Source organism: Pinus tabuliformis, chromosome 8 (genome assembly GCF_031772625.1).
Source record: "Pinus tabuliformis cultivar Carrire ecotype Pingquan chromosome 8, CPIR1, whole genome shotgun sequence".
In the NCBI taxonomy this organism is placed as follows: Eukaryota; Viridiplantae; Streptophyta; class Pinopsida; order Pinales; family Pinaceae; genus Pinus; species Pinus tabuliformis.
In genome coordinates, this window is record NC_142294.1 from 156,337,620 (window position 1) to 156,363,601 (window position 25,982).

At 39.7% G+C, this 25,982-nt stretch overlaps 1 protein-coding gene across 1 annotated transcript in view; it reads left to right on the plus strand.

The window, feature by feature from the left end:
• The window catches only part of CYP97B3 (cytochrome P450, family 97, subfamily B, polypeptide 3), a 374,464-nt gene that overhangs the window by 41,723 nt on the left and 306,759 nt on the right, over positions 1-25,982 (plus strand). The window contains exon 4 of the mRNA XM_089371882.1: positions 10,690-10,774. Within this exon, the coding sequence (XP_089228008.1) occupies positions 10,690-10,774 (85 nt within the window). The remainder of the gene's footprint in view (positions 1-10,689; positions 10,775-25,982) is intronic.

Here is a 25,982-nt window from a genome sequence, read left to right on the forward strand (position 1 = left end):
CCCTCTGCCACTGCGCTGATCCTCTTCCCGGCTCAAACTTGATGACGCAGGCACTGCGTCACCCCTTCCTTGCTGCTTCTCTGCTAGGAACAACTTCTGTCACTCGGGACAACTATTTTCTGCTGCTGCTTCTCTGCTCAGCTGATGTCCTCAGTTCTCTTGTGATTTGCAACCACGCTCTGATACCATGTTGGAATTCGAAGTCTGACTGTTAGAAACCCTTCATGTAATTTTCTAATTTATTTCTGCCTACTTGTTATGATTAATTAACAAGTTATTTATTATGTAAATACTGAAAATAGATACAAGTACATGCTCAACACATTACAGATCATGAACTGAAGGAAACAAAACAAGCACACAAGTGACATCGTTGTTTTTGGACCAATGTCCCCAAAAAAACCCAATGCGGGAAAACCGATGCAACTATCTGAGGGTTTTAATTATTAAGTAGTTTCAGAATACAATATGGGTGCCAAAATTGGCTCACCCAACAAAGAATAATCTCGGCAGTAGTACCTCTCCTTCGGAGACATATATTCTGGTTGAAACCCCGGATAAACACTCCGACAACTCCCAGCTCCAATCTGCCCCACAAAAACCCCAACGTCAGCCTCTAGGGACTGCGTCAGCCCTTTCTGGCCCAGCGTCTGCCCAACGTCACCCTAGCTCGCCCTGCGTCAGCCTCTAGAGGCACTGCGTCAACCCTTAGAGCCTCTGCGTCACCCACGCTGGCTCTCTGAGGCACTGCGCAGCTCCTGGCTGCCTCTGCGTGAGCCCTGGTTGGCTTTGCGTGAACCTCTGGCTGGCTCTGCGTCCCTCTCTCCCAGCTTCTACGCTGATCCTCCTGGTACTATCTCTGCCTCTCTGCTTTTGTATTCACTGCCCCTCAGTTGCAACTCTGATCACTCTTTCGACTTCCTCAGCAAACCCTGCCCCAGAAAATCGAAATCTTGATCAACTCGGTGTGTTCTCCAAGTGACCCTCAAGCCTCCTCTTATAATTTTCTCGTTGACAATTCAACGGCCGAGATTAAGTCCCTAATCAACGACTAAGATTAACTCTGGCTTGATCCATGACCTTTGGACCCTTCTAACATAGTTTTATATGAATTCACATTAATATTTTATGTTCCCTAGGTTTAGACTTAAGGACTCCATTAAAAATGTTAATTATTTTAATATCTCCCAAACTGTTTAGAATCTGCCCAAACCATTTCTGGTTATTGGAGATCTCATGTGCTTTAGCCTCTCCACCAATTTTCGTGGCTAGAGCACATCCGATGCTACCCTAAATCAACACTCCCTCTTAGCGAGGAATGTGCTCTAGTACTACTCCTCATTGAGTATCACCCTGATTATTCGGCATTGGTCCCTGCGCTGATGCTCGGCCTGCTGCCCAACATCATTTGCACTGCTGCATCATGTACTGCTACCCATGGCCCTGCCACTGCCACTGCTGCATTTGTATGGCAGCTCCCTCTGCATCCGTGCTGCTGCCTATGGCCCTGCCACTGCCACTGCTACATCTGCACTGCATCCCCTCTCATCATGCTGCATCGTGCTGCCCATAGCACTGCCACTGCTAACTGCTGCACTGCAACTCAGTTACTGAGAAGTAAGTAACTGATCCTCCCAACTCTGACATCTCTATTAGGCTAGAGACACCCTCGACGCTGAAACTTGCTCTGTCGCTGACAAGTGCTCCCTCTCTAACCTTTGTGCTGCTGCAACAACTCTATGCATCTTGCACTGCTGCCTCATGTTGTCCTGGGAATCCTACACTGTAGCTCCCTCTATCACTCTATCCGCATCCGTCTCCACTGACATTCGCCAGTACTGCTACTCCTCTTCGGGGCTCCCTTAGCAAGGTATAATCCAAGAGGCTGGGTACCTCGAGAATCTTGCCCCTCATCGCCTGTAGTCCGTTTGACTACAACTCGATGTCTCCCTACTTCCGCTCAAGTGGCGTGTGAGCACTCATGGCACAGTCATCATCTGTCTCCACTTCCTTCTCCACCCTTGCTGGCGCAACCTTGGTCTCGGAAGCCTCTCCCTTGCTCTTCTTCCTTGGACACTGGTTCGCATAGTGACCCAGCTCCCTACAGTTGAAGCATTTGACCTTGGAGAGGTCCTTCTTCTTCCGTTTCTCCTGCTTTCCCTGAGATGCTAGGGCAACATCCTCTTCTTCCTCCTTCTTGATTCTGATCCCCTTGCCACTACTTACTGCCTTACTTAGCCTTCTGATCTCTTCTTGGTGAAGAGCCGCCCACATTTCCTTCCAATCTGGAAGGGTCGCCCTGCCCAGTATGCTCTGGACAAACACCTCCCAGTATTTTGACACTGTGTTCAGGGCTGTTCTCACCATCAATTCTTGATCCAGCGTGCCCCCTATGGAAGTCAGCTGATCTCGGATCTCCTTCAATCGATCGAGGAAGCTGTCGATCTGTTCTCCCTTTGCGTTTGGTATGATCGCAACTGATTTTCTAGTAGCATCTTCCTCTGCACGGAAGTATGCTGATACAATTTGTTTAGGGCCCCCCACATCTCATTTGCCATATTTTTCTCGACAATATGTGGTACTACATGGTCCTTGACCCCGTCAAGGATGATGCTCTTAGCCCTCGCCATTGCATCCTTGTACTTATCGTTATCAGTCGGGTCAACTGGGACCGCTATTGTCCTCAAGGTGAAGTGCTTGAGACGGTTCCTGTCTAGAACGAATAAGATTCTGACCTTCCAGACTATGAAGTTTGAGGCTTCGTCCAGTCTGTCCTAGTCTCTTACCTCGTTCACTACCATCTCGCTGCTCCTCTACTTCCCTCTTGAAAGTTCTCGGTGTGACTCCCTCTGAGCTTTGATTTCCCTCCTGGAAACTCCTCTGCCAATGTCGAGATGCCCCCACTTCGATCCTTAGTGCAGCTGCACCACTGATCCCGATTTCTTGGCTAGAAATCCTTGACAGCAACTCCCTCCTCCTTGGTCTTGCCTTGTTAGGTACTGTTCTGACTACAGTACCCCACCAGCGTCACTCTCCAACTTACCCACAACCTCCTAAGCCCCAGCAACCTAAAGGTTAGAGCTTCTAGGCTCTGCGCAATCCCGACACTAGCAAAATCTGCACCTCCTGGCCACGGGCGTCAATCCTTCTCGACTGAGAAAGATGATCGGGCACTACGTAGGTCGAGTCTGCTCCCCTCCGCCACTGCGCTGATCCTCTTCCGGCTCAAACTTGATGACGTAGGCACTGCGTCACCCCTTCCTTGCTGCTTCTTTGCTAGGAACAACTTCTATCACTCGGGACAACTGTTTTCTGCTGCTGCTGTTTTGCTTGGCTGATGTTCTCAGTTCTCCTATGATCTGCAACCACGCTTTGATACCATGTTGGAATTTCTAAGTCTGACTGTTAGAAACCCTTCATGTACTTTTCTGATTTATTTCGGCCTACTTGTTATGATTAATTAACAAGTTATTTACCATGTAAATACTGAAAATAAATACAAGTACATGCTCAACACATTACAGATCATCAATTGAAGGAAACAAAACAAGTACACAAGTGACACCGTTGTTTTTGGACCAATGTCCACGGAAAAACCCAATGCGGGAAAACTGGTGCAGCTATTTGAAGGTTTTAATTATTAAGTAGTTTCAGAATACAATTTGGGTGCCAAAACCGGCTCACCCAACAGAGAATAATCTCGGCAGTAGTACCTCTCCTTCGGAGACAGATTTTCTAGCTGAAACCCCCTCGAATAAACACTCCGACAGCTCCCAGCTCCAATCTGCCCCACGAAAACCCCAACATCAGCATCTAGAGACTGTGTTAGCCCTTTCTGGCCCAGCGTCTGCCCAATGTCACCCTATCTCGCCCTTCGTCAGCCTTTGGAGGCATTGCATCAGCCCTTAGAGTCTCCGCGTCGCCCACGCTGACTCTCTGAGGCACTGCGCAGCTCCTGGCTGGCTTTGCGTGAGCCCTGGCTGGCTTTATGTGAACCTTTGGCTGGCTCTGCGTCCCTCTCTCTTGGCTTTTGCGCTGATCCTCCCGGTACTATCTCTGCCTCTCTGTTTCTGTATTCACTACCCTTCAACTGCAACTCTGATCACTCTCTCGACTTCCTCAGCAAACCCTGCCCCAGAAAATCGAAATTTTGATCTACTGGTGTGTTCTCCAAGTGACCCTCAAGTCTCCTCTTATAATTTTCTCATTGACAATTCAATGGCCAAGATTAAGTCCTTAATCAACGGCTAAGATTAACTTTGGCTTGATCCATGACTTTTGGACCCTTCTAACACAATTTTATATTAATTCACATTAATATTTTATTTTCCCTAAGTTTAGATTTAGGGACTCCATTAAAAATATTAATTATTTTAATATCTTCCAAACTGCTTAGAATCTGCCCAAACCATTTCTGGGTATTGGAGATCTCATGTGCTTTCGCCTCTCTGGGTAGACACATCTGATGCTACCCCAAATCAACACATATTATAACTCTTTGGTTATGATGTTAGATGGCTTATTTCTTTTCGTGGTGCCCGCCCATTGTTCATTAAGGTACACCTAGTATCAGATCATAGGAACTTAGAGCAGAAGTTGCTCATGGCAGGAAGACAACTAACTAGATAGTAGAATTACGATAATGAATTGCTTCTGTTTTTTCATTGCTTAATTTGTCATAAACTTTACTACTTTAGCTAGCTTAGTGTTTTTAGTTTCTAATATCTATTTTATAAATTTGGTACACGAGCTATTTTGTAGTTATTATATGACAGTTGATTGATTATTATAACTCTTTTCTCATGATGTCAAACGACCTATTTCATTTTGTGGTTGACATTATCTATTAGATGATGACGACATACGTTAACGATTATGTTTCGAAATTTAAGCTTAAGGCTGATGTTAGAAATTGTAATTGTTGTATGACTGATTGATGTTTTTTTTAAACAGATAAATATCCATATATTCCATATACATATTCCATATAAGGAATATACATATTCCGCCCATTACATTAAAGTTCATCATGTCACTTGCGGGAATTGAACTTGGGTGGGGAGGATCCCAATCATTTCTCCCAACCCCACCCGGGATAAACCCAATTGACTTATGGCTGATTGATGTTGTCTGTATGCTAAATGGTTGAAACTGTAATGATTAATCTACTATGGATTACATTTGGAGCTTCTTTAAAATGCAATATTTGTCTACAAGTACTGAAAACTCAAAGTTTTCTTATTTTTTGCCATTGAGCTGGCACTTTGCATGTTATATATATATATATATATTAAAACATGCTTTCAAGTTGCTCCATTCCTAGTTTTTTTGGGGAATTGGTGCTTTATTGCTCTTGATTCCAATATTATTGGTGCCTAGTTGATTGATGTTATTTGTGTGCTAAATTTTCAATGCTCTAACGATTAAGCTACCATGAATTATATTGCTAGCATCTTAAAAATGTATAATTCATCTACAAATAGCACAAAATCAATGTTTTAAGATTTTATGTCATCGGGTTGGCATTTTGCATGTTTTTTTATTTTTTACTGAAGAAAAACTGGACAAAAATTCAATAGTTCTCTTAGCACTTTTCTCAAACACTTAATGACCACAGATTTTTGACTTCAATAAAATCCCAACAGCGAAAATATTTAACTCAATATTTCAACAGTGCTTTTATAAGCAGAAACACACGTCATTAAGTACTTGCAGCGGAGAGAAACTAACAGTAGACAACACGCAGTAATTTAGGGCCAAGCCCAGGGCAAAACCCCAACAGGGGAAAACCCAAAGAAAACATTTTTATTCTTTAGCAGTTGTCAGAAGAATGATACAATTAGCAGAAACAACCAGCAATTAATAAACAGACTTATCTCACAATCATCCAACCCTCTTCCTTGAAAACAGTGCCTTCTGCTTGAAAAACAGTGCCCTCTGACTGCCTCAATTTTTGTGCCCTTGCTGCTGTTGCTGTATGGCTCACTTTCTTGGGATTTGTGCCTTGTTTCTGCTGAACTTTCTCACTCTTCTTCTCTGCTTGCTCTCTTTTCTCTCAGATGTGTATCACACATTAATTTCTTCTCTTCTTTCTAAATGTCTTTTTGTACTTTATTTCTCATTGATCTAACCCTAACCAATCTAACCAACTTTTTCAATGGCTGTGATTTGATTAGATCAAGGGCTCACATTTAACCTCTCATATTAAATACAGTTCAATATTTATTAAATGCACTTTAATTCACCCACTTAAGTACACTTTAAGTTTATAAAGTACAAAAAATCACTTTAAGAATATAAACTCACTTTATATCAAAAAATACATATAGAGACTCGAGAGACAACTTAATGTCCCTCCCCATGATAGACATCAAACCATGGAGAAGGACCTACCAAGCTACCACTTCTCAACACTCCCTCTTAGCGAGGGATGTCCTTCCACCACCAGGATCTCTATGCAAACCCATCACATTGTCTACCATAGAAGCTCCCTCTGACACTAGAGCTTGTCCTGCTACCTTTCCCGGCCTTTCCCAGTCTCCTATGCTCCTAGGAGACTCCTCTCTCGCACCCTGAGCATCCTCCACCATCATCTTGAACCGTGACGGTCTCTTGATTGAGCTAGAAGTATCCTCTCCTCTAGTTGCCTTTGGCACTACCACTAAGCATGAGATCCAACCGGACTTACCATCCATAGGATGATCTGCTAGCTTGTACATCTTGCCCACACAGATGCCAATAACTCTTGCCGTATCCACACTCTCTCCCATCGGATAAATCATCACTTGTCCATCACAACATAGGACAACATATTCATCATCCTCCAAAGCTGCCATGGAGAGAAGATTTGCTCACAGCTCTGGTACCCATAACACGTGGTCACCCTCTAGATATCCTCTTGACTCCAACTGGAACCTCATGTAACCAGCCCCCCTCACTGTATGTGTGGTGCTAGCCCCACGTACAACATGCATGTCTGAGTCGATACTTGTCATACTCAAGAACATAGGCCTAGTTCCTGTCATGTGGCGCAATGCCCTGCTATCCACAAGCCAAACTCCAGTGTTCTCGCACTCAGCGACGCTGCTACTCGAAAGATGAGACACCAAGGAGAATTCCTTCTCGAACTTATTTGCAAAGTCATTCACTGCAGCCAAAGCTGCCACCAGACTAGCTTCCCCCTTCTTCCCCTTCTTGTTAGGGCACTGACTAGCATAGTGACCATATTGGTTACAAGCAAAGCACCTGACTGTTATGATGTCTTTCTCCTTAGAATCAGATCCCCCACTCCCCTTCATCTTTCCTTTGCCTTTGCCCTTTGCTGCAAGAGCTACATTCTCTTCATCAACACCTTCTGCTTTCACTTGATGTTTACTTAGAGAACCCTCTCGGATCTCTTCTTGAGTAAAGTCATCTCACAACCGGCTCCAGTTTGGAAGTTTTTCTTGACCCACCACACATTTCACAAAGACATCCCACTCCTTGATGAAGCCTTTTAAGGCTATCCGCACTAACTCTGAGTCTGAGATGACTTCCCCAGGGCCAACAACACAGTAATTTAGGGCCAATCCCAGGGCAAAACTTCAATAGGGCAAAACCGAGAGAAAAGATTTTTATTCTTTAGCACTTGTCAGAAGAATGATACAATCAGCAGAAATAAGCAGCAATTAATAATCAGACTTATCTCACAATCAGCCAACCCTCTTCCTTGAAAACAGTGCCTTCTGCCCGAAAAACATTGCCCTTTGACTGCCTCAATTTTTGTGCCCTTGCTGCTGTTGCTGTACGGCTCACTTTCTTGGGATTCGTGCCTTGTTTCTGCTGAACTTTCTCACACTGTTCTTCACTGCTTTCTCTCTTTTCACACAGATGTGTATCACACACTGAACTTTCTCACACTCTTCTTCACTGCTTTATCTCTTTTATCTCAGATGTGTATCACACATTAATTTCTTCTCGTCTCTCTAAATGTCTTTTTGTTTTTTATTTCTCATTGACCTAACCCTAACCAATCTAACCGACTTTTTCAATGCCTGTGATTTGATTAGATCAAGGGCTCACATTTAACCTCTCATATTAAATACACTTTAATATTTATTAGATGCACTTTAAGTCACCCACTTAAATATACTTTATAAAGTACAAAAAATCACTTTAAGAATATAAACTCACTTTATATAAAAAAGTACATTTGGAGAGACAACTTACTGTTCCCCCAATTATAGACATCAAACCATGGAGAAGGACCTACTGAGCTGCCACTTTTCAACATTTATTCTAAATGTGTTATATATATATATATATAACACATGGAGGGCCAATTCCCCAAAAATGGGATTGAAGCATTCTAGAAGCATTTTTTATATATATATATATATATATATACATATTATAAAAAATGCTTCTAGAATGCTTCAATCCCATTTTTTATATATATATATATTATAAAAAATTCCACTTTTCAACATTTATTCTAAATGTGTTATATATATATATAACACATGGAGGGCCAATTCCCCAAAAATGGGATTGAAGCATTCTAGAAGCATTTTTTATAATATATATATTATAAAAAATGCTTCTAGAATGCTTCAATCCCATTTTTGGGGAATTGGCCCATATATATATTATAGCCAATTCCCCAAAAATGGGATTGAAGCATTCTAGAAGCATTGGCCCTCCATTGTCTCACTTCTAGCTCCCACCCTCTGCTCCTATTCCCATTCTCACCAATTCAACGACTTAGGTGCAGGATGTGGTTCCTATTGAAGTTTTGAACGAATGGTGTATGATATGTTTTCCACAATGCAGTGGAAGAGTAATCATTAGAAGTAATGGATTCAACTTTGACATATCATTATTGGAAGATTGAATGGAGGTGCAAGATTTGGTCCCTACAAATCAATAGTTGAACAATCCGGTTGACTTGCATATGGTGAGGAATGTTAGCTTTCAAAGTTACTCTGAAAGTGTTTAAGCCATGCTTAAGAGCAGCATTGCAAACATCCCGATTTTATTGCGATTTTATCCTGATTTTGCGATTTCTTGGCCGAGTAGATGTTTGCCAATTTTGACCAATATTTTGGTGGTATTTTAATTTTGCCAATGTTTGCCGACTTTTACCGATATTTTCGTGATTTTTACGATTTTTTGGTTTTTTAGACCCTTGCCGATTTTATCCCAATGTCGATGTTTGCAACATTGCTTAAGAGTGCTTCATCTGACATGTGCTGCATTACCCCTCATTTTGTATGAGATGTACACTTGTGATTTTCATCACCACATGTCACTGGTTGGCAGGATGACACTATTGGAGCATTTGATGGACTATGGGAACATAGGTTGGCTTGGAGTGTTGTGCTTGTTATCCCTCAAGTTGTCATAGAGTTTGAACAACTTGTTTATGTTTTTAGTTGGAGATTTGAGGGTATCAATAACACATCTGTTGTACTATGTTTTCATTATATCCAAGAATTTGACTGATTCTACGGCATACAAGGTACAGTTCTCATCCCTGTACAATGAAAACAGGTTATGATCTTTGTGGTTATTTTGTCCATGGAAATCATTATACTGTTGTTGGTACAAACGCTGGAGCACTGGAAAGAATTTGCCATAGGAGCTGTTGAAATCCTCAGCACATTTGGCCTAGTCTTAATGATGATCAAACAGATGATCCCCAAGCCTCACCTGGAAGAAGTGGCCTGGTTTTATTAACCTAGATGAGAATGCTTCACCTTTTGAGATATAGAACATGTTTGTACAATCATTCACTGCTGTAAATAAGAAGGTTTGGATCATTTGAAACTCGAGATTTTAAACACCCATTGTTTGAAAATGATTCTTTGGGGAAGGACCAGAGATTTGTCCTTCAATAACACTGCCCATGAGCACTTGTCATGGTCTATTTATATTGCAAAGACTGCAGCCAATTCTGGGGAAGATTGAGCACTCCCTAGGATTCAAAGTTAAGTCTGCCTTTCACAGAACAACTTGGACAGCTTGGGTGCATAATCTGTTGATATGGTTGACATGGTTGTAGACATTAGTTGGACTTCTACAAAATTGTGAGGACCTTGGCCTGGTACAAACATACCATTTTCTGTTGATGAAATAACAGAGGTTATGCTAGATTTTGATCTGTTTGCTGTGGGAAAGGGTCGAACCAGCCTCAGAAATAATGCCAGGAGGAGACTGAATATATAAATAATGAACGAGTTCTTTTTTTATATATATATATATATATATATATATTTTGATATTGGAGCAATGCTATTTGAATTTCTATCTTGATCCAGTTGTTCCTTGCCTCTGTTTCTTCTAAATAAGTGACTTGATGGTATATATTTCTGTGCAATTGATAGAGAGATGGTCAAAAGTTCTATTACTAAGAAAAGATTGCGTGGTGAGAATATGGGAAAATAAGATGAGTAATAGATTGCTTCTCTATACCTCTGTTCAGTTCTGCAAACTCCATATTTTTAGTTAAGGGGTTTTTGTACTCAACTTTGGTTTAATCGTGTTTCTTAAAATTAAAGGATTATGTTTGAAAAACAAAGGCTATCTGATGGATCATTACCATTAATATCATTAATGGCAAAAGGACGTCTTAAATCATGTTCTGATATTGTTATTAAATTTGGGGAGATTTGGAGATTCACAATGTAGAGATTCTTACTGCTATTTCAGGGAGTTCTTGCTGATATTCTGGAGCCAATAATGGGAAAAGGACTTATTCCTGCTGATTTGGAGACGTGGAAACCGAGAAGAAAAGGTAACTGGACAAAACTATTTCCATCCATTATATGACACGGAGGAATACTAGATCCTTTTGTTTGGGAAGCTCATGCTTGAAGTTGTTCTGGTTTTATTTTCAGTACAAAGATTTAAATTTTCTGGTTGAGCTGAAAGCATTTCTCTCTATGGTTCTGGTTATTTTTATTTCAAATTTATTTTATTTATTGCCACTGTATGGATTACATGGCATGATTTAAAATGCTCATGTGAATGTTTTTGTATTGCTTTTGTTGTTATTGCCAGCGCCTCTTTTGTTTCATCATCGTTACAAGCAGTCCTCTTATATGTCTAATTTTTTACTTTCAATATTATTGAGTTCTGTCAAGTAATTATTTGGAGTTTGAAGAATCACTTGTAGAAATAAGAATGTTCTTAAGCAAAGACAAGTTTACACTAATCCGGATGAGCTAATGGATCCCATTATATATTTATAATTCAAATTAAACTAGTTGGATAAAAGCATTCTTTTCTAAAATAAGAATCTTTGGAGCATCTCACACTTCAGAACAACTAAGAAAATTTAACATTAGTATATTCCACTGATGGCCAATGTTTAAAAAATTACCGTTTCCTTGCTTTCTATGTTCATTCTTTAGCTTAGAACCTCCAGGTATTATTTCTACCTTAATATACTAGAAGTTTGTACCATTGTATACGAAAACTTGGTGCCGAAAGATGAAAATATCAAAACATTATAGTGGCACCAGAAATCATAATAACAAGAAGAAATTCATGAGGTATTTTTGAGAATGATTGATTTATAACGGTCTTGAATTCTTTTATGTACAGTAGATGTAGGATACTATTTTCTTTATTTTGCTAGAGAAAAAGTGTTTATGTTAAAGTACAAACCCCCTTTTTAGAGTTTAATCAGTATAAAGATGAGCTGGGAAAAATCATGAATTCTCTGCCTTTTAAGATTTTCTAGGGTATTCCCCACCCAAGGGTAACTACTAGAGGCACCCTTACAAGGGGTGTTGGTTGCTGATAGTGTCAACTATTTAGGTCATATTCTCTAGACTCAGACATCTCTTTCAGTTTCTCCTACAGATATGTCATTGTGCTAGCTCAGCCACGGTATATCAGATCTCCTTCCTCACACCTCGGATGACAGATGTAGTTATGGATGGTACATTATGCCATGGTACTGTGGTTTAGACTGTTTATTTCACTTGCTGTTCCATGTATTGGTTTGATCTGATAACACTTCATAACATTTATGATTTTATTACTTGCCTCGGCATACCATGGGGTATGCGATTATCCTTTAGAAGTGTTGTCATATCTCAAGTTAGCGTGTATTACTGGGAATCTGGTTAAGGTAGCACTTTCTATATCCTAACTATACTTAACACTTTACATTTTCTCCATTACACTTCTGTTCCATTCATAAAAAGTAAATCCTATTCATGTTTGACTTCTCAAGTGTTATCAAGAAAGGTGTTATTGATAAGATAATATAATATAATTTTATTAATTTCCAACAACTGAGCACAAAGGTAGGTCAATGAGACTTAAGACTCAAGAGTACCACCAGCATGAAAACAACGTGGGCGTGCCAGCACAACTCCGAGAAAATGTCAAAAAGTAAATCCCTGCAGAAACCTGTTTGTCCTCTAGTCCTGATATGGCAACTCTCTGGCTTTGTTACCCTAGATTTGACAGCCAGCTGGACAGTAGTCCCCAACAACCACTATTTAGTGATGATATGATATGTGTCTTTGCCATTTGCATCATCTAACTGCCTCTCACCATCCAACATTACCACTTGGATGAAGGTGGGCTGCTATTCAAAAGGTACTTTGATCATTTTCCAATCGGGTGCTTATACTTGTTTGTTTTGGGCATTTAGTATGGATAAAGGGGTGGTCTTGAAGATTGACCAATCTTGAGCTTAAATTTGTTCTCTCACCTTACCAAGAGAGTTAATCTTTAGCCTTAGTCCAATGGGACCTCCCTTTAGGCCTTATGGTTATAACTTATAAGAGCTGCACTACATGGAAAACTCGGATTGAAATATCATGTTCATTATTCCCTATACCATACTTGACACTTTCCATCACACATTATATGCCCTGTATGCCACTTCCAATCTTCGGGTCTAACTTGTCATTGGTTCATTGGGATTTGACACCCTCATGTTCACATTCTTTGAGTAGGGCCGGAAAACATTTCCTTGGAGGTTGATGTAGCTAAAAGACTAAAAAAAACATATCATGGCCACAACAATTGAAAAAGAAGAATATCAAAATGCAAAAGATGGCTGGGACATAAGTCAACGTGTGGGCAAAAGCCTAGCATGAGCTCTACCCTCCTCATTAGCCATCACTCGGTTCCTGAGCATTTGATGCTCGATTACATCAAAATGAACCCTTGCATGTCCCAATCTCAATGAGAGATGAATTGTCTCATCTTAAGGGGTAATATAAAAATGCTACATTATAAAGAGCAAGCTCTAACCCTTGAGCTATATGCGGTAAAACAAGGCATTATATAGAAGAAGTAAAAGGTGCACAAGAGGGGTGGAAAAAGTAGGCCGAGCAGGGTAACTCTTGCCTTCACGATTGATCCCTCCTTTACATTCATACATTCAAGATGTGGACACCCCATCAGTTGGTCCCTTTGACCATGGTACTTGGCCATGAAGCCTTTCCCTCTCCATTATCACACATTTACACTAACACCTATTGATTGAAGGGTTGACCTCGAAATTATCACTTCCCCTTGAGGGTTGGAAGCACCTAATAGGGTTGACCATTAACCACCTCTATTAAGGTATGAAACACCTTTACGGGACTTGGTCTAGTTAGATATCAGAAAGTGATCATTGTTTGAAGTAATAATATACCCTTATATTCAAGTTTGGTCCACTTAGATGCATATATGATCTTGGTCTTTGGTGGATGGTTGCTTTCACTTGAGTTCATGTTGTTTTGTCAGGTGGTCCACAACAACCCAGGGCTTGAAGGCACCCACTCCACAGGTACCCAAGCCTCTTTAGAGAGATAGATGGCTTAGCAGATGCAATGTTGAGAGTTGGGCCTCTTAATGACTTTAATAGATGTTACATGTCCCAGAGCACCCTCAGGAGCTAGGACATTGGTTTACTTTGAACTAGCATTGATGATTCTTTGTGTTGATACCACTAGACCCAACATGCCCCCAAGTTGGCCTTTACACAACTTGATGGGTAGGACATGATTCAGAGCCCAGATGAAGATTGTATCCCATTGAGAGATTAGGGAGGGCTTGTTGCACTTGGAGAAGCCCTAATGCTGGATAGAGGAGGCCCTATTTTGAAAGTTGGAGAGCCATGGAGCTGACATTATGGCACCCCAAAGGAGGATTTGAGGGATATTCCTCAAATTTTAGATGATTCTAGGACTATGACACATTTTCACATCTCATCACACCTTGACATGGCATTTGGAGCCCTAAAAGGGCATGATGTCAACACTTTTAGAGGCTATGACTCACACATGTGGGCATTTATGGCTCATTTTTGTCATTTAGCTAATGGGTTGGCTTGTAACCCAAAGTCATTTAATGTCAAACATGTTTTAGGGGCTTCATTAGTCATAATTTAGTTGAGGTAGATCTCATAAATAGAGGTCACCTCATTTGTCTTTCATCATCACTTGTGGATCAATTCAGACTCTTTGAGAGATTTCAACCTAGCTAAAATAGACTTGTTTCTTGTGGAGATGTGATCTTTTGTGGAGTATTTGCTTATGGATGTTGATTGGAGTAGAGAAGGGTTCTGCTTGCCTAAGTGCTAAGGCTAGCAGAGGAACCCACAAGACAACCACTTTAGTAGAATATTAATTATTTAACTATTTCCTAAAGTTAGACTTAGGAAAAATAAAAAATTTAACCTATGATTTAATCTTAGCCCTTGATCACGATTTATTCTCAGCCGTTGAGAGGGAGATTAGGGTTGAGATCAAATTATAAGAGGAGATAGAGTGAGTTGGTGGCAAGTCAGTTGAGCACAAGTCGTGTGTCATATCAGCGAGAGGAAGAGGCCAGGGTTCAACAGTTCACAGTGGAGAGAGTCAAATTGAGTGAGGGATGAATTGTTTTAGCTTAGACCTTAGTTGTGCAGCTCTAGTTCGCGTGTGTGCGCAGGAGGAGAAGATTTGTGCTTGCACGTGTGAGCAAATAGGTAGATCCGCATGACCTTTTTAGCAGATTGAGTGAGCAATGATTAGATCGATTTATCTCGGAGGATTGATCAGTTGTTTTCCTGTGATAAAAGGGTAGTTTCCCTTGCTATGAAATTTTGGAGAAAAATCCTTTTGCTAAAGAAAATAAAAGACACAAAGTTGTAGGTTTTCCCTAGAGTTGGGCATTCCTGGGTATATCTTGTGTTTTATGTCTGAATGCATTTATCCTCTGATTTATTTTTCCGTTGTGCATGTTAAGTTAGAAAACCCAGTGTATTTGTAATTTAAGTTTCTAGAATATCAGTTGTTTGTGTTTTTGGGTTTTTACACTTAGAAAACCGCGAATTAGCTTACTGGGTTTTAAGAAAATCTCACATGGTTTCAAAGCTCAGCTTTTGATTGAAGACCAAGCATAGGTTTTATCTTCAGGAGCAACTTCTGCGATGCAGAGGGAGCGAGTTTATTAGATCGATTTGGCATATCAAGTTTCCGACAGTGTGATTTGTATTCAATAGTTCGATTTGTTAGGATGGCATATCAGGGTCATAGATTTGAAGACAAATTGGATGGTGTGTCCAACTTTTGTTTATTGCATGAAAGGATACCAGTGGTACTAGAGGAACAAGGGGTTTGGGATTTTGTTGATAATGTCCTAGCCACGCCCACTGATCCTCAATAGTTGGCTCATCTTAATAAGATGGATGCCAAGGCAAGGAGGATGATCTTGGAAGGAGTCAAATACCACATTATTCTTTAGTTGACTAGGAAGAAGAAAACCAAAGAAATGTGGATAGCCAACGTTGGTCTCTCAGGGTTCGAGTGAGGCTAAGAAGTTGGTGTAGAAGGACAAGCTCAAAAACAAGGTTGTGGGGGAGCAGCTCTCCCCCTCGAACCCGCTCCCGAAGCGCGCTCTCTTCGGGAGTGACCCCGGGAGCGAAATTTTCGCTCCCTAGCCTTTTTTGCAATTTTTTTCAAAGAAACAAATAATTTTTGAGTGGGGCAGCCTAATGATCAAGCTTATGGCCCTAGTATTGATATGCGATTCATGGTAATGTTAAATTCTTAAGGTAAAAGTAACATTCTCCTTAATCTTCATTTCATCCTTTTACTTAAATTTTTAACATTACCATGAAATGACTCAGGATGTTCGAGAGTGGTTTCGACCTCGTTGGATTTCATATGGAGAAAGTAGAGTTTTAGATCTCATTCAAAATCTAGCAGACTTATCAGTTTTTTTCAGGATTTCAGGATTGGGAGGATTGCAATGTTGACATTGGAGTTTGTCATGTATTAGGGTATGGAACTCTTATTTAATCAAGAGCACCAATCCCTTTATGTACCTTTATGTTAGTGACATTGGTTGTCGAACTCCTTTATCATGACCCTACTAAAAATGTACCTATCACTCAAACAAAATTTTGACTTGACATGCTATGTTTCTTTTATCTTATGTTAATGCTTAGAGGGTGATATTAATGACAACGATCCCTATACAGATCCAGAGGTAATGCCAAAGATACCTCTTGATCTATGTTGCACGAAACTTCTAGGAACCCAGCGTTTCGGGCCGTACCCGTATCCGAAACTCTGAAACTCGGCCAAAACTTGATCGAAACTCGACCATCATGTAATCATCTAATAGAGTTAATATAGATTTGGTTTTCCTTATAAATTGTCAACTATGGGTCTTATTTCCCCCTTTTCTTGCAATCACTTATATATATATATATATATATATAATGTTTCAGTCGACGTTTCTAAATGTACCCGTTTCAGAAACTTTGAAACGTTTCGACGCTTCGTGCAACTTAGCTTTGGATATTAATGCTTAGAGGGTGATATTAATGACAAAGATCCTGATTTTCCAACAAGACTAGAAAATTAGACATTTCTGGTGGTGGTAAGAGGCCCAAACATTAGCAATAGATAATAGATTTACTTGTCTTTTCTAGTTTTTATAACTGTTGACTCTTTCATATTTATTATGATATTTTTCGTAAACAATATATGACAATTTAAGTTTGAAGTTTAAATTTGGCAATTATAACTCATTGGTAATGAATTATGAATATGATGCTTCGTGAAAGTTGAAAGTTGTTTCATTTCATTTTATAACATTTCATTTCATGTTAGATATTCTTTGTTGTAATGGTTACACTTAGCTTACAAGTACAACTTTGGTGATCAATGATGATAAATGTTATATATTGAATTTTGAAAGCTTGAAACTTTAAGATTGATGTATCATGAGACTCAATATGTTGTATGTTACTAACTTGTGGACATGATTGATGAAGATTATAACTTCTAGATGATTGATGTTATATGGTTCAATCTATGTTTTGATGCTTTTTATATCTAATTCATCATTCTACATGCTTTTGTTGACATATATGCATAAATATATAAAAAAATTCGCTCCCTGATTGGCTCCCAAACTGGGAGCTTCTGAAAATGTAGCTCCCGCTCCCTATTTTCACTCTTGCTCCCATGTAACCTTGCTCAAAAACATTAAAATGTCCAAGTTAGATTCAATAGTGCCTTATCTAACCAAGTTTTCCAAATTAAAGGAAGAGCTGGTTGGTGTGGGTGAGACAGTTCCAGATAGAGATCTGGTAAATTTTGCCCTATTATGTTTCACCAAGTCATGGCAAGCCTTCACAGATGGGATATGTGCCCAAGAAAACTTTCCAAACTGGGAGCGTTTATGGGGTGATTGCGTCCAAGAGGAGATTCACAGACAAGCTAAAGCTGGATCTCATGTTAAGAGTGAGGAAGATGAAGAAAATTTTGCTCTAGCTAGTAAGGGGACCATGTCCAAGGGTAAAAATAGCAATGGTGATGGTGAGCTGAGTTCTAAGGGTGAGAAGAAGAAAAAGGATCTCAACAAGATCAAGTGTTTTTCATGCCACTAGTAGGAAGAAAGGGTCCAAGAAGGACCATGTAGCACCCTTTGCAGAGATAGATGAGTTCTCTTCTCATTTTGAGAATGAGTTTTCACTCTTGAGTCTTGCCTATATGGCAAGTTCAGTGGCTACCAGTTTATGGCATGTGGACAGTGGTGCATCTTGTCATATGACGGGAAACAAGAAGTATTTCAGCAAACTGTCAAAAAAGGACATGCAGTTTGACATTGAGATGGGAGACAATGGGAAGTATCGAGTCAAGGGTACTGGTACAATTTGTTTTGAGAGGGAGTTTGGAAACCCTCTATATCTTAGAGATGTTCTTTACATACCGGGGCTCAAGAAGAACCTCCTTTCAATTTCAGCTTTGGAAGATAAGGGGTACGAGGTGGCCTTTAGAAAAGCTAGGGTTTTTACAAAACCCTCAAACTCCAATTTGCCGAGGCAGATTGGGGTTAGGCACAAGAGCTTGTACAAATTACAGTTTGATACGGTCGCAACATTGACCAGTAGAGGAGGCCATGACTCAAGCAACGAGCTTGGATAGTTATGGCATAGGCACATGTGGCATTTACACCATTGGGCACTAAAGATTCGTAAGGAGATAGCGACAGGGCTACCACAGTGCAACATGGATCAACATGAGGTGTGCAAGGGTTGCACACTTGGAAAGTATGCCAAGTCATCTTTTCCTAGCAAAGACAACAGGGCCTAGGGCATCTTGGACATCGTTCATTCAGACGTGTGTGGTCCTTTCTCTACAGATCCCATAGTGGGTACAAGTATTATGTCACCTTCATAGATGATCACTCAAGGAAGACCTAGATATTTTTCTTGACAAAGAAAGATGAGGTCTTCTCGAAGTTTTTGGAGTTTAAAGCCTTGCTTGAGAACTAAACTGGTAGAAAAATCAAGGTGCTGTGGTCTGATAATGGTGGGGAGTGTTGAGAAATCTAGGGCAAGATATAGTTTGATTTCTCTTAACTTGATTTCTCTTATACTTTGACAAGTTCTTGTGATTATATTAGTTCTTTATCATTATTGTTATGCTCTTTCCATCATCAAGACAAGGGCCAAACAAAAAGATCACAAATGCAACAATAGGACACCAAAGATAAGCTCCAAGCCAGGGCTAAACTCCCTAGAAGGGGAAAACCCAGTCAAACTCTTCTACCAGTAGAACCAAGTCAATGAGACAACCAAGACCTTTTGACCTAGACCAAGACCTCCCTCCATCCATCAAGTCAGCCTTCCAAAAGATGTTTAAGACAACTATCTTTATACCATAGATTTCAAGGTCTCGATCTTCCTTTTTGTCTGCAACATATTAGTATAATTTGGTCCTGCAATCATACTAACAAACTTCGGTCCTACAATATACTTATGTTCTGCAATATACTTTGGTCCTCCTCTTTCATTTTCTTTCAATAGATAGCTCTTCCTTTTATGCTTTTTTGTACTTCCTTCATCAACAGAAATTGCAGATTGAATTCATGTTGGTTGGTTTATCTTCACAATAGGACAAATGCTCCTTTATATATAGTCTTTACAAGGTGGACGTGTCCCTTCATGAGGCCAACTAGACTGTTGAAGAGGCCGACTTGATGGAGGAGGGACAAGACATAATTTTGACATAAAATATTTTTCTTTCTATGACACAATGAGCCCAAGAAGGGTCTTTTACATAATGACTTTGATTTTGACTTAAGATACAAACCCTAGAGCACTCAATGGGTGCTTTTGACCTAGAAACAAAATAAACCAGGCATGAAATCCATGCTTAATAATAATTTTTCTTCTTACAATAATTTTTCTTTTCTTTCTTTTGACAAATAGATTACATCATGACTCAAATACAATTATGAAGACCGATACTAGTTACATTTCTCAACACTCCCTCTTAACTAAGGAGGTATTCATAATTGTACACATAGGTACAAGGATGAACTCATATTGACATGTTCTATGAAGAGTCTTAGCACACATAGTGCTATGGACCAGATACTTGACCAAGGTATCTGTCCGATCGGGACTAAGGTGTTATCCAAGCTTCTGCCACTATAGGTACCATCAGGCTTCAACTCTAACACCAACTCACGATGATCTATGTATTATATCCAAGGTCGGAGCTCCATAAGACCAATGATACCTTCCCTACTTCAGGATCTAGACATCATCACAGGCCGGCCAGATGTCCTCCCAAGCATCATACGGGCACACAACGTAAGATGCTTCATTTCTCCCTATAAACTAAATCAAATATATCCATCAGTCCAAACATGCTTCCAAAATGTTCAACCTTCTTATGGAGAGATCTACCTGTACAATCACAACCCCAAAAACCTTGAATATATATGTTGGCACAAACCTTCGAGGTCCTCAATCATTCTGATGCTGCTTAGGTCATCATAATGTCTAAACTCATTTCTACAGAACCTTCCTTCGTCAACTTTTCCAGCAACACCAAACTCAACCTCAGTGCTTCTTTCAAAACATCCAAGTCTTGTTCACAACTTTATCAATCACGAATAATCATCTGTAGTGCTTTAGCTATTCTCTGATTTCAATCATCCCCATGGTCTTTACATCAAGTTATCAAGTGGAGGAGATCCACTTTTCAATCAAGCTCCCTCTCAACTAGGGAGATATACTTTTTCCTTTATCCAAGTTTCTTTTCAACTAGGGGATAAGTCCATCAACAATTTTATTCTTCTAGCCACATAGGCTCTTTCTTTTGCATCATCATTTCATCGAAGAACTTTAACCGTCATGCTCATCATCATTATCAACTTATCAAGTCATCATTAATTATGAGGTAGGTGAACATCTTCAACATCTTGAAGATTATGTACCTGCTAAACAAGTACAACCAAGTACAAATATACACGAGTATGGAGTTAACTTTATCAAGATAGGGTTAGCATGTCATTTCAATGGGAGCATCAAAACAATCAAACTTTAGATATCCAAGACTTGAACCTAGTTAGGTCCACAATCAACAAGGGTTACATCTTTCATACGCTAGACTTTCACAATCACCACAAACCCTAAATTCCATCTTTAAGACTAAAGCCTTGGATGTCATCAACTATATTGAGTTAGCATTTCAATCATAATGAAAGCATTTCTATATCTAGGGTTTTATTATCATGCCCTAGAATTTCATATCAAACTCTATTAGGTTTTTTTCATAAACCTTAGATAAAAATATCAAAATTTTAACGTTAGATATACAACTCAATTAAGATAGGGTTTCAATCGAACGAAAACATATACACCTAGTGTTTTATTCCTTGGATCTTTCATTACAAGGGTTTTGTTATAAACCCTAGTTTATCCTAAAAATCTAGGGTTTCATTATATAACCTAGATATCAACGACAAACCCTAAAAGGCTAGAGTTTCATAACATCAACAAATCCTAAACATCAAGAGAGTAGGATTTCATCATATGGTCTAGACTTTTATCAACAAACCCTAGGTGGATTAGAGTTTCATTATTAATATCAACATACCCTAAGCATTAAAAAGCTAGGGTTATTGTTAAAATTGGCAACCAGGGCCAAATTCCACCTCAAGACAACTCATTTGATGGAGATGATGATTGCATTAAATTCCTTTTTTCGAGAGGACCAAAATTGATATAAAGATCATCTAATTTGGACAAGCAGAAGTGTGTTTTTGAATTTATGCCCACACATGTGCAAATTGTTCAGGTCGGCCACATCATCATGTAGGCTCATGCAGCCTAATGGATGTGTCACTTCATCCTCAACGACTTGTATAAATACAAGTGACATCTCACCTCATTTGGCAACATCACAACTCATCATTTCTCTCTCCTCATCTGATTGCGCTGTACAAAATCGCAGGCAGCGCACTTTCTCTAACACGTGTGGATTTCAAGAGGCTCTTTTGACTGCGTTGACTTTCTGTTTTCAGTTGAAGTTTGACCAACGTTGACTGAGGGGTATTTGACCAGTTTTGACTATGATTTTTGGGGGATTATTTCTATTTCTCTAGGTTGCATTGCTGGGCACAAAAGTCAAGGAAATTTGAGCACTTTGACTAGTGTTGACTGCAACTTTAATCGCATAAAATTACAGCAAACTTTCTTTCTCCTTTGACCAAATTTGACTGGACTTTGAAGGACTATTTTGGGTTGATGTTGACCAACAAAGAAGGCTGAGTTTGACTAAGGTTGATCAAGCTCAAGGAGGCATGTTTGACAACTGCATTGACCATCTTTGACTTTCTAGTTAGGGCTGAGTTTGACTGCAGTTGACAGGGCCGTTTTGACTTTGATTTGGCAAGTCAATTTTGACTTTTGTACTCTCTCTCTTTGCTGAACATTTGATATAATAATAAGAATAATTGATCAAAGGGTTTTCCCCACATTAGGGTTTTTCCCTGACATTCGCCAAATCTGGTGTCCTCTTGTCTTGGCTTGTCTTCTACATTTTATTTTATGTTCTATCTACCATTACTGTCAATGTGATTTATGGTTAATGTGATTATTGTCATTGGGTTGCTTAAATGTACATTGAAGTAATTATGCTAAGCATAGAACATACCATTGTTATCTAAATTTAACATGGTATTAGAGGCTAGGTGAAGACAAAGCCCAAGCAAGAGAGAGAAAAACAATCACCAAGAAAGGTTTATTGGACAAGTTTCAATGGCTTCTTCATCTTACTTCAAGATCGAGGACAAGCTCAATGACAAATCTGACTATCATGCATGGAAGATGACTTTGGACTTGACTTTGGAGGAGCATGAAGTATTGGACTATGTGCAGGGAAAAGTGGTGGAGCCTCCTTCAAATGCACCAGTTGTTGCTAAGACAAGTATATAGAAGGTGAGGTCAAAGCAAAGAAAATTTTGGTTGACTCTATTCAAAAGCATTTGGTAGCCTATATTCTGATTTGGGAACTTCTAAGGAGATATATGATAAGCTGGTTGGGATGTTCAAAGTGAGCAATGAAAATCAAATCCTCTTTCTCAAGAACAAGTTGAAGGACATCAAGATGGATAAAGGGGAGTCCATCCAATCCTACTTCATGAGGATCACACAAATCAAGAATGACCTTTTATCTATTGGAGAAGTTATTGCTGACAGGGAGCTCACTCTCATTGCACTTGGGAGTCTTTCAAGAGCATGGGATGTGTTTAACACCACCATTTTGAACAATGACAAGATTCCTAGTTTTAATGAATTATTGGCTAGATGCACTCAAGAGGAGACAAGGATGATGGAGAGAGACAAGCCCTCAAATGGAAATGAACCTACTGCTTTCTCCACTCATGCAAAGAAGAAAAATAATGCTGGTCCAAGGGGACAGGGTTAAGGATTCAAACAAGGATTCAAAGAAGGAAGGAAAGGAAGGTGTTTCAATTGTAACAGGTTTGGTCACTATGCTAAAGAGTGTCCTTACAAGAAGAATTCTCCAAGGGATGATGACAATAACAACAAGATCAAAGGCAATGGAAATCAAAGGAACAACAAGTTCAACAATAAAGGAAAAAGGAATGCTCTCGCTACTCAGATATGGAAATGGTCGACCTCCCAAAAGATCAAGAAACTCCAAGTATGAGGAAAGTAATGTTGTAGAAAAAACAAAAGGAATTTTATCTTATTTCCACTCTATATATAGCCTCTCCTCTGAATACTTTGGATCATTGGTCGATTGATAGTGGAGCCTCAAGGCACTTCACTAGGTACAAAGAGGCCCTCTCAAATTTGATTGAAAATAAGACTAATTTGGAGATCATACTTGGAGATAATGCCACCTACCTCGTGAAAGGGATAGGTACTATCACTCTTCACTTGAATCAAGGTCAAACCATTCATCTACAATAAGTGTTGTATGTCCCCGATTTGAAGAAGAACCTGGTGTCTATTTCTGCGATGGGAGATAAAGGCTTCAAGGTAGCATTCGTTGATGGAAAGGTATGTATTTGACAAAGAAACCCTAAAGATGCATTCACACTTGGATTTAGGGTTGATGATCTCTATCAAGTTGGAGGAAGTCCTTTGGGAGCCTTGACTTGTGATGCTTCACTTCAATCTGAGCTATGGCACTGAAGGTTCGCCCACTTACATTACAAGGCCTTACTTGGGGTAAGGAAGATGGTCACAGGTATGCCCGATTTCAACATGAATCATGAAGGAGTTTTTCAGGGTTGTGCAGATGGGAAACTTACAAGGGGACCGTTCCCTTCAAGTGAAAGCCAAACCACTGATATTCTTCAATTTGTCCATTCTGACCTATCTGGTATGTTGTTCGTAACATCATTGGGAGGATACTTATACTATGCAATTTTTGTGGATGACTTCTCTTGCAAAACATGGATCTATTTCTTAAAGAAGGATGAAGTGTTCAAATGGTTCTGTTCTTTCAAAGCCTTGGTGGAAAATCAAACAGGGAAGAAGATCAAAATATTGAGGACCGACAATGGAACCGAATATGAATCAAATGAATTCAATGACTTTTGCAGAGAGGCTGGCATTAAGAGGGAGACAACCGTTCCATACACTCCTGAGCAAAATGGAGTTGCTGAAAGGAAGAATCGAACAATCATGGAAGCCACCCGTGTTATGCTCCATGATCAAGGTCTATCGAAGTTCTTATGGGGAGATGCTGCCAACACTGCTGTGTATGTTAAAAATAGGAGTTCACATCAAGCACTAGATTTCAAGACACCCGAAGAAGTCTTCACTAGTAAGACAACGGATGTTTCTCATTTTAGAATTTTTGGTTGTCCCGTATATTTTCATATGCCTAAAGAGAAAAGAAACAAGTTGGAAGCATTTGGGAAGAAAGGTATATTTGTGGGCTATAGTGAAAACTCAAAGGCATATAGAATTTATGTTCCTGGTCAAAGAGATGTGGAGGTAAGCCATGATGTTACCTTCGATGAAGACACTGCTCTTGGGAAAGCCAAAGATCTCCCTATGCCTAGGAAAGACAATGATGATGCTACAGAAAAATAGGATGAACCCCCGACAGATGAGCCTATGCCCAATGTTGAAGGCCCGTTGGATCCCATTGATCCACCTCATGGTGATCCCTCCACCTGAAGGAAAGACCTTTGTGGCTCAAATATACTCTTGAAGATGCTGAAAAACATATTGTTCCAAGAGGGACATTCTGTGAAAGTAAGAAGTCGAACAGGTATTAAGGGTACTTAGTTGCTATGAGAACTATTGTTCAAATTGAGCAATGTACGTTCGAAGAAGCTGTAAAGCACCAAGTCTGGAAGGATGCGATGAATGAGGAGTATGAATCTATCATGAAAAATGATGTCTGGGATGTGGTCCCTAGACCGAAAGACAAGTCTGTAGTCACCTCAAAATGGCTATACAAAATCAAACATGGAGCAGATGGGAGTGCTGAGAAATACAAGGCCAGGTTCGTTGTTCGAGGCTTCTCTCAAAAGGAAGGAGTGGACTATGACGAGATATTTGCACTGGTTGCCCAATATACCACTATTCGATCTGTTATTGCTCTTGCTCCCACTCAAGGATGGAGCCTATTTAAAATGGACGTTAAGGCTGCTTTCTTGCATGGCTCACTTAAGGAGGAAGTCTACTTGGAACAATCTCAGGGGTTCGAAGTACAAGATCGAAGGACACATATATGCAAGTTGAAGAAAGCCCATAATAGGTGCCTAATAGGCAAGCATATGGCCCTACTATTGCTATGCATTTCATCTTCATTCTCCTTGAAAGTACTCAAGATGTTTGAGAGTGATTTTGACTAAATTGGATTTCATATGGAGAAAGTAGAATTTTAGATCTCACTCAAAATCCAGCAGACTTGACAGTTTTACAAGATTTCAGTATTGGGGGGATTGCAACGCTACATTGGATTTTCCCATGTACGAGGGTATGGAACTAGTATTTAATCAAGAGCACCAAGCCCTCTATCTACCTTGATGTTAGTGGCATTGTTGAACTCCTCTATCATGAGCCTACTAAAAAAACTAAAAACTGTTACTGAAGAACGAAAACTAATACCTTGGAGGCTTGAATGTAAAAATACACAAGAGGTATTTTGTAATAATAATTTATTATATAAAAATTGTACAAGTGATGAATGTTACAATGAGGA